We start from the raw sequence: 12,538 nt of genomic DNA on the forward strand, positions 1-12,538 counted from the left end.
ATAAATTAAGATGTTAATTGTAATACGCAAGAGACACTGAGAAAATAACTCAAAAATATATAGTAAAAGAAACAAGGGAATTAAAATGGCACACTTGAAAATAACCTATTTAAAACAAAAGAAGGCAGTAATGGATGACTAGAAGGGAAACCAAAGACATAAGACATATAGAAAACTGGAAAATGCAAATCTCTTTTTAAAAAATTCTTTATTTTATGTTGGAGTATAGCCAGTTAACAATGTTGTGATAGTTCCAGGTGCATAGCAAAGCAACTCAGCCACACACATATACATTCAGTCATTCTACCCCAAACTCCCCTCCCGTCCAGGCTGCTACATAACATTGAGCAGAGTTCCCTGTGCTATACACTAGGTCCTTGTTGGTTATCCATTTTAAATATAGCAGCGTGTACATGTCAATTCCAAACTCCCCATCTCTTCTGTCCACCCTTCCCTCCTGGTAACCATAAGTTTGTTCTCTGTGAGTCTGTTTCTGTTTTGTAAGTAAGTTTATTTGTATCATTTTTTTAGATTCTACATGTAAGTGATATCATATCTCTCTCTGTATGTCTTCACTCAGTTTGACAATCTCTAGCTCCATCCATGTTGCTGCAAATGGCATATTTCACTCTTTTAAATATATATATATATTATATATGTATATCCATTGTATACATGTCCCACATCTTCTTTATCCATTTCTCTATGGACACAGGTTGCTTCCGTATCTTGGCTATTGTAAACAGTGCTGCAACGAACTATGGGGTGTATGTATCCTTTCCCATGTTTTTCTCTGGATATATGCCCAGGAGTGGGAGTGCAGGGTCATATGGTAGCTCTATTTTTAGTTTTTTAAGGAACCTCCATACTGTTCTCCATAGTGGCCATACCAATTTATGTTTCCACCAACAGTGTAGGAGGGTTCCTTTTTCTCCAGCCCTCTCCAGCATCTATTATTTGTAGACTTTTTGATGATGGCCATTCTGACCAGTGTGAGGTGATACCTCATTGTGGTTTTCATATGTCTGCTGCAAGTAGACCCCTTCCGTTGGCCCTTGCTGCACAGGCTGGGACACCTCTCCCCAACCCTTTGCCACCACCTGCCACAGAAAGTTAAATTTGAAGAGTAGGGGAAGAGAGAAACATGGCCATGAGGAGAAGGATCTACCTGGAGCTGAGGAACCAGACTCTGGCAGCTATTTGAGAACTTGTCCTGGGCAACTGCAAGTCAAATGATGGGAAAATTGAGGACTTAATGGCTGAATTTGTGAACTTTGAACTCCTCAGTTTAGCAAATGTAGGCTTGATTTCAGTTTCAAATCTCCCCGAACTACCTAAATTGAAAAAACTTGAGTTCATTTTAGCATAAAAACTTTTAAATTTCACACATCTAAACTGAAGTGGAAATAAACAGAATGAAGTATTGATACACACTACAATATAGATGAAGCTTAAAAACATTATGCCAAGAGAAAGAAGCCAGACACAAGAGGCCACATATCACATGCTTCCATTTCTATGAAACGTCTGACAGCAGATCACTGGTTGCCAGAGACAGGAGAGATGCAGAATGACTAATGGCATCAGGGTTTCTTTGCAGGATAATGAAAATATTCTGGAATTAGTGATAATGTTTGCACAAGTTTTTGAATATACTAAAATCCACTGAATGGACACTTTAAAAAGGAAAATATATGGCATGTGAATTATATCTCAAAGAGGCTATCCAAACCAGAAGTCATTATACAAAAGCTATTACTTAAGGTCTGTGTCAGCCACCAGAGGAATGTGGAAAAATAAAAGCTTCTAAAAGCATTTGTCCCATTGCTGTTGACCCCTTTGAAGATGCTCCTTACCCAAAAACATTAAAGGATTCCAAACATTTTGAATAGGGCCAAGTGTGTTTACTTAACATATGCTTTTAATACTTTAATTAAATATCTGAAAAAAGAAGGGGCATAGATTGCATTACTTGGAAGAAGTATTAAAGTGAGTAGATAAAATATGGGATGCAGGAACAATTATATCCTAATCATTGTTTGCCTCCTTATTAAGTAGTCTTTCCCCAAACTTATGTCCTCTTTTGTTTGCTTCCTGAAAATACAGTTTGTGTCTCGAGTCTATGGATAGTATTTTTTCCTTAAATGATTTTCTAAATCTCTCAAATCAATCAGGAAATTTTGAATAATTTCTCTTTTTGTGTGACCCTTTCAGGTGTTACCTCCAAACACAGGCTGTCTTCATATTGATAGGGACTGTTCAGCTATATATTGCCATGAATCAAGCAGTGACATATACCATCCTTTTCAAAAACGTGAGCAGCTGAGAGCTAGCAGGTACATCATGAAACACACATCAGAGGTTATCTGTGAGGTCATGGATCCCGAAGGAAATACTTTTCAGGTAAAGTGCATCATTAGTATGGAGAGAGAGGCGATGGGTTTGCTTTTGAGATATTTTACCCTAGAGAGTTCCCCAATGGCTTTTTATCTTATCTGCCTTAGAATTAGTTATCTACTTACTAGCAGTGCTCTGGACAACAGCAATTAATGTCAGTAGCTTTAATTCTCAATTATGCTTCATTAGGGGATAGCAAGCCCAATAATGAGGATGATTGAAATGTTAAAGCCAAATAAATAATTAGAACAAAGGGGGGGAAAGTTACTAAACATCTAAAAATAATGTTGACAAAGAAGAATAATGTAAGAATGCTCTGTATCTGGGTTTAAGTGAGAGAAAATACACAGGACAGCAGGCAAGTCTGTTTGACTAGGTAGAGAATCCTTAGAAATATTATCAGCCTGATTGTTCCAAGAGGGCTGAGGATGGGGAGGTGGGAAGCCTGGTGAGGTGCTTAGCTAGTCAGTGGTAGAGCTCTGTATTCTGTTTCTCTGTCCTTCCTCTTATTGCTAAGCCAGGCAGTGGCAAACCATGGTCACTTGTTTATATGGGCCCTTGAGCTCAAAATGTGGGCTGACTGCATTTTACATTTTTAAATGGTTGGGAAAAATCAGAAGGAGAAGAGTATTTCATGACACAAAAAAATTATAGGAAATTAAATTTCAGTGTCATTATATAAAGTTTTATTGGAACATAGCAATGCTCATTTGTTTACATATTACCTGTGGCTGCTTTTGCATATAATGGCAGCATCGACTAGTTGCAACCAAAACTCTATGGCCTACAAACCCTAAGATATATACTATCTGACCCTTGACAAGGAGAGGTCCACCAGCCCTTTCTCTAGGCACTTTTTTTCCACTCCTCACTCCTTGGTGGAATTTCATGTGTTGGTTAGTGGGTGGCGAAGTTACTTTTTACATTTGAAACCCTGACAAAGAGTCCCCAACTTTGTATGGGATGCAGACAAGGCCTGATCCAAGTTTGTTTTTCTGTGCTAAGTAAGTGAGACTCTTCACGGCATGAGTTCCGGCTACTAAGAGACTGAGTAACAATGAACTGAAATTGAAACCTGAAACCCAAACCCTCTAAATTGAAATATCTAAGCCAAGCATTACGCTAGGCTTTGATGTTCTTCTTGTGCCTTCCCTTCAGTGGCCTTTCGGCCTAAACCACACTCTGTATCTAGACAGTAGCAATAGCTAGGAATGTACTTCTCAGAGTGAACCTCAATCTGTTTCCCAAGGTGGTCTATCCATGAGTCCCTAGTTCTGTACTTAGAATCCATACTGTCACTCTTAATATTTCAAGACAACTGTCACATGAGTAGTCTTTCCTCCGTGTTTAAATTCCCAGTTCCCTGAACTTATCCTCAGAAGATAAGATTGTCCCCTGGTGTGTCCCCTGCCATACTAGTCACCTTCCTCTGATTGTATTCTGGTTTGCCTTCCCGTTTGTTTTCACATTCTCGGGGTAGTTGTCAGTGAAAATGTGCTACTAGGTTTTCACTTTTATTCATGCAATCTATTGGGGCTTCCCTGGTGGCTCAGTGGTTAAGAATCCACCTGCCAATACAGGAGACGTGGATTCGATCCCTGGGTTGGGAAGATCCCCTGGAGGAAGAAATGGCAACCTGCTCCAGTATTCTTGCCTGAGAAATCCCATGGACAGAGGAGCCTGGTGGGCTACAGTCCATGGGGCTGCAAAAGAGTCAGACACAACTTTGTGGCCAAATAACAACAAAATACTTAGGGAATAATACCTTATAAGTAAATATCTTTGATTTTCTGAATATCCAAAAGCTTGCCTGCTTTCTCAAAAGAGATCAACAAAAATGTACGCTTTATGGCTTTTTTTTTTTTTGGTTGCTTATATACTGTGTCCCTTAGGTCATGTCTGATGGTAGTGTATCAACCATCCTACCTGAAAACAACTTGGAAGATGATTTAAATGCAAAAGCTGAAGGTTATGACAGTTTGTCATCCACTCACCTTCATAAGAATCATCTGCAAATCTATGGTGAACATGTCCCCAGGTAATATGATAAAAATAAAATCCTGACTTTTATTTTCAGTTGCAAGTTTAAGGAGCATTTTAGCTGAATGTGTCAAGGGATTAGATTTTTATTTCTGCAAACAGGTTTTTTGTTATCTATGCTGATGGATCAGGAGTGGAGCTTCTTCGGGACAGTGACATAGAGGAGTACCTCTCCTTGGCATATGGAGAATCAACTACCGTAGTTCTTCAAGAGCCAGTTCAGGAACAACCAGGTAGAGAATCAGACTGGAAGTCGCTATGTCCCGTTACCAACTCTCATCCCCCATATCCAGTCTACCCTGATGTGGTCTCTCTGTTTTCCCCCTTGCTCACTTTTCAACTCTGCTTTCCACCTGGCCGTGTCAGCCTGGTTGTACCGTGATATATGTTTGTACTATGCTTTATCTAAGCATCAACCTGGGTAAATTGTGTGAATCCCTTTCCTACATATAACTAGACTTGTATCTGCATGTAGGCTTGTTAGGTGGATTTAGTTATGTACCTACTTATATGTTAGTTTTGTCTTGGTAGTAAAAATCAAAAGTGAGGTATATTTCCTAACTTCATATTTTGTCATTTTGATGGTGTTGCCTTGATGAATTTACTATAGCAAGAGAATAAAATAGATTTGATGTGTCAGTTAGAAATCCAACCTAAAATATAGGATAAGTTATGTATTATATTCATTGGGCATTTACATATTTTCATTAATTTCAAAGAAATTAGTGTATGACTAAAAATAGAGCCATACATTGCATTAGGTAAGAACCACTGTATATGTAACATGTGTATTTAAGCACAGAAAAAACAAAAAAACTTTCATGTTATCCATGCACCAAAGCAATATGCTATGTCTATCTAGGTTTATGTGTGTGTTTCCTTTTTTTATCTTTTCTCTGATTGGTGGGATATATTTTGTGTTCATTTATGAGTATGCCCGCCTCTATGTGCAGTTGTATTTTTGAATGCATCAATGTACATGTGTCTGATGTAATAAATTTGCTCTTTCTCTATGAATATGGAAAGTGGGGAGCTCTGACTGGTTGAACAGTGTGTGTGTAGAACTGTGAGAGAATAAGAATTCATCTCAAATTGCTTCATTAGTCAGTCATTTAGCATCTACATGATAACCCACCATGTACCATAACCTGGCTGGGTGTTAGGGATATAATGGTGAACTAAGAGAGCAACAAACCCTGCTTTCACAAAGCTTAGAGTCTAAGGAAAGAGATGAGCATTAATTACATAGTCACACAAATACCTGTATGATTATAAAGTGGGATAAGGCCTATGGAGTAAAGGAATATGGTTTCATGAGAGCATCTAACAGGGGAGCCTGACATAATCTAGAAGGCTTTCCTGAAAACGCTGGAGCCAAGAACTGCTGGATAAGTAGGCACTAATTAAAATAGGAGGAGGAACTTTCTTGGAAGAGGGAATACAAAGCAGGAAGCTTAGAACTTTGGAGAACAGAGGAGAAAAGGCCAAAGGAGCCAAAGTATAGAAGGGAAAATAGCCCAAGTTGAGGAGGCAAGAGAAAACATTAGGGCCTCAGTTTTATCATACGAGCGATGGGAAGTCAGAGAAAAGTTTACATGGCGGACTAACACAGTCAGTCACCCTGCCCGTGGAAGGAGGTTCATTCACAGAGTAGAGGCGGGAAGGAAAGTTGATTGTTGCTCAGGTCCAAAACAGGATCTCTCTGCGGGAAATAGTCTAAGGTTGGGTCAGTGGCGGGGAGAGAGGTGGATGAACTCAAGAAATATTTCGTGGCAGAACTGACAGGACTTGCATGTGATTTCTGAAGGACAGTGAAGTGTCAATGAACACTTTCGAGTGGTCTAAATCCAGCTTTTAGATGTTACTCTGACTAAAAGACTTTCCTTATTAGACCCTAAGGTCCTTAAGCATTATCGCTGTGTCTGGCTTATCAAATGTGTTTAATATTTGTCGAATTCCTCAGAGTATTTCTGACAGAGAAATGATCCTCTGGTAACTGTCTGTGACCCAGGTGCCCTGAGCATTACCGTCCTTCGCCCTTTCCATGAAGTGTCGCCATGGCTAATGAAGCAAGAACTAGATACGATTGTTCCTCCTAATCTCCAGTCAAGGACATGGGAGACCTTTCCCTCAGTTCAGGTATAAATTTTTCTGCTGTAAAGTTACCATATATGCATATTCTTCCATCCATGGACCAGAGCCCAGGTCTTCTCCTGTATATTCACCTCTTTTCATTCTTATGTAAATTGTTAACGGGATCAAGGAGTTTTATATTTGAATACTTTGACATTTGTAGATTTTGAAGAAATATACCTGACTAATCTCAATTTTATTTTTTTAGCCTACATTGCTGGTTTGAACATCTTTCTATAATATAAAAATATCTACTCTGAGTAACCCATTACTGATATTATGCAATATAAAAAGCTTCCTTTCTCCCAATATTTGCTAGTTTTAACACACAACCTTAGGTCTTTCACTTTCCCTTTGTTCTTAATTTATTAATGCACAAACTGAGTATGTAAGAATAATGTGAAATATTAAATATAGTAACTCGGAATCTCAGTGTTAAAAAGTAAGCATTGTAATTGTGTCAGCTTAGAGAAGCCTCACCTAAGAATGAAAGAAAATATCTTGACAAAGAATCATAAAGTCCTGCATCTTGCCAGATTTGTCATTTAATTTTGCAAGCAGTTTATGTAATATGTACAGCAAATTGTCAGATGTTAAATTGTTAAATCAGTGAAGGCATTGGTAACATGATCAGGGAAAGATAGTAGTGTAAAGTGAGGAGGATAATGTTTTTTAGTTATGATATTCTCGGTTTCTTTATCCAGTCTTATAGTAGTGGAAGCACAGGTAATGAACACGTAAGATAGCAAAGATCTCCTAGCCCTCTGTTTTAGTTTGGTACCTGTAATCAACATGGTCAATGAAGGTGATCTGAATTATAATCTTGACTTTATCAATTATTAATGTGGAATTTGAGACAAGTCATCCTGGATCTCTATTTCCTTATCTGAAAATTGAAAGCTCACACCAAATGGTTTACTAAGGCTATCTCCAAGTTGAATGTATTTACTGCATTATGAGAAATAATATACCACATTTGAGATTAATGAAGGAAGTTCCTTCTCTTCCTCCACAATTCCTACAGCTGTGACCTCTGCCCAGTGGAGTGACCCAGCTCAAGCAAGCTTCTGAGTAGCTGTCACTGACCATGCATTTGACACTGAAGAGCAACTTAAAATGAAACACATCAAGCCCATACCACTCCTGAAAGTCAATTACAAAAAAAAACATGAGAGACCTGTGTCTACACAAGGCACACATTTCTGCCCGAGAGATCCTGGGAAGATTCTGGCAGCTTGCTTAATCTAGAGTGAGCTCAAAGACCTCCCAAATCTATGGCTTGATTTCTCTCTCAAAGGATCTCTCCAAGCTTAATTCCAAATGTCTTAGGCTCTCTGTGGGTATAAAGATATGTGTGTGTACTAAATCACTTCAGTCATGTCCAGCTCTTTGTGACCCTATGAACTGTAGCCCACCAGGCTCCTCGGTCCATGGGATTCTCTAGGCAAGAATACTGGAGTGGGAGGCCATTTCCCCCTCCAATGGATCTCCCCAACCCAGGGATCAAACCGATATCTCTTGCATCTCCTGCATTGTCAGGCGAGTTCTTTACCACTAGAGCCACCTGGGAAGCCCAGGTAGTCTCATGCATTTGGCATAAACAAGGCCTCTGCTGCATCACCATGGCAACAGCGTGGCTTAGTATCCGCTTAAATGCTATCCAGTAGGACATCAGGCAACAGGATTTTAAAATGTCCTTATTTTGGGTAACACATATAAAGAGGAAAACTTGTCCCGTTCATTCCCAATTTTCCTTATATTTGCAAAACTTTTTGAGAGCAGGGATCCCTTTTTTTCACTTTTGTATTCACTAACGAGAGGTTCCTAGCATATCGTGTCTCAGTTCAGTTCAGTTCAGTCGCCCTGTCATCTCTGACTCTTTGTGACCCCATGGACTGCAGCGCGACAAGCTTCCCTGTCCATCGCCAACTCCTGGAACTTACTCAAACTCATGTCCACTGAGTCGGTGATGCCATCCAACCACCTCATCCTCTGTCATCCCCTTCTCCTCCTGCCTTAAATCTTCCCCAGCATCAGGGTCTTTTCAAATGAGTCAGCTCTTCACAGCAGGTGGCCAAAGTACTGGAGTTTCAGCTTCAGCATCAGTCCTTCCAATGAACAGTTAGGACTGATTTCCTTTAGGATGGACTGGTTGGATCTCCTTGCAGTCCAAGGGACTCTCAAGAGTCTTCTCCAACACCACAGTTCAAAAGCATCAATTCTTCAGCACTCAGCTTTCTTTATAGTGCAATTCTCACATCCATACATGACTACTGGAAAAACCATAGCTTTGACTAGATGGACCTTTGTTGGCAAAGTAATGCCTCTGCTTTTTAATATGCTGTCTAGGATGATCATAACTTTTCTTTCAAGGAACCAGCATCTTTTAATTTCATGGCTGCAATCATCATCTGCAGTGATTTTGGAGCCCGAAAAGATAAAGTCTCTCACTGTTTCCACTGTTTCCTCATCTATTTGCCATAAAGTGATAGGACCAGATGCCATGATCTTAGTTTTCTGAATGCTGAGTTTTAAGCCAACTTTTTCACTCTCCTCTTTCACTTTCATCAAGAGGCTCTATAGTTCTTCTTCAGTTTCTGCCATAAGGGTGGTGTCATCTGCATATCTGAGGTTATAGGTTATTTCTCCCGGAAATCTTAATTCCAGCTTCTGCTTCATCCAGCCCAGCGTTTCTCATGATGTACTCTGCATATAAGTTAAATAAGTAGAGTGACAATATAAAGCCTTGATGTACTCCTTTCCTGATTTGGAACTGGTCTGTTGTTCCATGTCCAGTTCTAACTGTTGCTTCTTGACCTGCTTACACATTTCTCAGGAAGCAGGTCAGGTGATCTGGTATTCCCATCTCTTTAAGAATTTTCCACAATTTGCTGTGATCCACACAGTCAAAGGCTTTGGTGTAGTCAATAAAGCAGAAGTAGATGTTTTACTGGAACTCTTTCTTTTTCGATAATCCAATGGATGTTGGCAATTTGATCTCTTGTTCCTCTGCCTTTTCTAAATCCAGCTGGAACATCTGGAAGTTCACAGTTGGAACATCTAGACAGTTGGAACAACTGGAATATCTGGAAGTTCACTGTTGAAGCCTGGCTTGGAGAATTTTGACCATCACTTTGCTAGCATGTGAGATGAGTGCAATTGTGTGGTAGTTTGAACATAGTGTCTACATAATAAGTGCACAGTGGAAGAAAAAAATCTAATGTTAAAACATACTCATTTCTTTGATGGTGGTTTTGCTTATTTTGATAACAGAAAAAAACTCCAGGACCTCCATTTGGCACTCAGATTTGGAAGGGCCTTGACATTGGCTCCAAACAGTTAGTGAACACTCCAGCCCCTATACTGAAGAGCCCCAGTGTGCTACAGATACGCCAGTTCATCCAGCATGAGGTCATAAAGAATGAGGTGAAACTGAAACTGCAGATTTCCCTGAAGGTAATGGATTGCAGGTAACCTGACCAAAAGAATCAGGAACAGGGCAACCATTCCTCTTGGTTTCCTAAGGAACCTGAACTTACGGAATTTTACCAATTTTTATTTAATGCAACACATGATTGCCAATCTTCTAGCGGGTAGGAGGTTGAATGATGGAAAATACTTCATGGTTCCCATAAGGTAGAGGAAGTATTGAGGCGCCAAAGACATTGAGAAGATAAGTATCTTTTAAATGTGATTGCAATATCGTTGTCCTCCTTTCTCACTCTATGGAAAACTGATCTAGTAACCTCTGGAAAAAGGTAGAACTGCATATTAACCTGATACTTGTCCATAATGTAAGTTACTTCCTAGTTTTTCTCCTTCTGTGACCAGGCATATTGTATTATATAACACTTCTTGAGCATTTCTGACAGAATGCTGGCTGTCTGTTTATCAGTGGCAACTAGTTACTGGTTGAGAATGGGAAGCAATGGTATTCCCTGAATAATCTTCATTCTTCCATGGAAGAAAAGGATTCTGTTAGTCTTTGGAAGCAACCTGAGATTTTGTTAATATGTAGTTTACTGTGTAAGCACGTCTGTAATGTCTCACTGTCAGCTGTGTCAATGCTCTCAGAACATGTGTCAGATGTGTTTAGTTTATGGTTATATATCCCAATACCTGGCATACCGCAGGGGGCCATTATTCATGAAAATTCAAGTATTTGCGGTTTTTAGCAAAGGCATGAACTGAGCAACTTACATTCATAAGTATCATCTTAGAGACTATACCTGCAGAGGACTCTAGAAATCACCTATCCCAACTCTGTCCATTTTATTGATGAGGACGCTGAGTGGGAAGCTGGGCTTCTCTGAGGTCTTCAGACAATTCTAATGGCCTATGGCTCTTATAGCTTTACTCTTGAACTTTTCAGGTCTTTGCTAATGAACGTACTAAGGAAAAGCCTTTCCAGATTGCTTGACTAGTAGCTGGTTGCTGAGTATTGTAAACTTACGTATTCTTAACCTTCTGTAATATTTCCAGTTGATGTTAACTATTTTGTATCTCTCTCTACCATACTTCTGTGTTTTATTGATTTCTTTTTTTCTACTGATTTAGGATTATATAAACCATATTCTAAAGAAAGAAGATGAGTTGCAGGAAATGACAGTTAAAGATTCCAGAACCGAGGAGGAGAGAGGCAATGCTGCAGATCTCCTCAAGCTGGTTATGGTGAGAAATTGTTTTCTATTCCAGTGTTTTTTACTTTTGTTTCAATATTCAATGCATCAAGACAAAATATTGTAAATAACAGCTATTTCTGTCAATTTTACGAAGCTTTTATTCCCTCCTTATAATTTCGTATTTCTGTAGAACCCTGATTCCTTACATGTATCACATTTTGTAAACGCTTTTTGAAAGAAAGTGAAAGTGAAGTCTCTTAGTCGTTTCTGACTCTTTGTGACCCCATGGACTGGCCTGCCAGGCTCCTCTGTCCATTGGATTTCCCAGGCAAAAATACTGGAGTTGGTTGCCATTTCCTTCAGGGGATCTTCCTGACCCAGGGATTGAACCCAGGTCTCCCACATTGCAGGCAAACTCTTTTACCATCTGAGCCACCAGGGAATCCCAATATGATGTTTTTTAGTCTCTTCCTTAACTCATAAATAATTCTGAAGACTCTTAAATAAAAGTTTTTATTGTCTTCAGAGAAGCTGGCATTCATTGAAATGTATGACTTAATAAATGAAATTGGAAGGAGGAAAAAGCAATTTCTACACTGAAGTATAGAATGATTTCCACTTTTAGAAATTTGCTAAATGAAAGAAATGACTAAAAGAAAAATCACTTTTTGTATCAGCATTAAAAACGAATTCATTTTACAGTAGCTTCCATAAAAGATCAATTTGTGTACATAAAGAAGAATCTTTCTAAACAAAGTAAATTTTGTATGTAATATAATAATTACTGTTAAGGAACTGTCTCTTCATTTCAGTCTTTCCCTAAAATGGAGGAAACTACAAAAAGTCATGTTACTGAAGGTAATAATACTTAATATTTTTCTGTAAAATAGTTATAGATTTCAAAGGAGTAATCTTAAATACACTTCTCAGTTATTCTCTCGTCTGATAGCAAAGTAGCTATTTCTGTTGGCATATTGGCCATATTGTACTGTAATGACTTGTTTATATGCTTTCCTGTCTAAATTGTGAGAGTCTGAAAACCATGATTGCCTCAAATTCATTTTTATCACATGTTGAGTGAAAAATGTTGACATTTGGCTTTTAAGTTAGTCTCAACTTGTATTTAGAACATAGCAAATATCCAGGAAGCAAGCAGTCAACCAAATAACACTCTACCCCTAACACACACAGACACACACACACAACTTTGGAGCAACTACATAGGTAAAACAGAAACCTTGCCGGGCTTTACACTACATGTAGCCCAAGCAGTCTACTTTCGGAAAGCAATTTATCTGGGGCTATATACAGCCCCAGCAAACTCGGTTATTTAGTTTCATAGTTCA

General features: G+C 38.9%; 1 protein-coding gene across 1 annotated transcript in view; it reads left to right on the forward strand.

Annotated features, from left to right (window-relative positions):
• The window catches only part of SPAG17 (sperm associated antigen 17), a 235,476-nt gene that overhangs the window by 183,823 nt on the left and 39,115 nt on the right, over positions 1-12,538 (forward strand). The window contains exons 32-38 of the mRNA XM_043875734.1: positions 2,215-2,403; positions 4,290-4,435; positions 4,540-4,670; positions 6,449-6,576; positions 9,844-10,026; positions 11,128-11,241; positions 12,005-12,050. Of these exons, the coding sequence (XP_043731669.1) occupies positions 2,215-2,403; positions 4,290-4,435; positions 4,540-4,670; positions 6,449-6,576; positions 9,844-10,026; positions 11,128-11,241; positions 12,005-12,050 (937 nt within the window). The remainder of the gene's footprint in view (positions 1-2,214; positions 2,404-4,289; positions 4,436-4,539; positions 4,671-6,448; positions 6,577-9,843; positions 10,027-11,127; positions 11,242-12,004; positions 12,051-12,538) is intronic.

This window comes from Cervus elaphus, chromosome 20 (genome assembly GCF_910594005.1).
Source record: "Cervus elaphus chromosome 20, mCerEla1.1, whole genome shotgun sequence".
Lineage (NCBI taxonomy): Eukaryota > Metazoa > Chordata > Mammalia > Artiodactyla > Cervidae > Cervus > Cervus elaphus.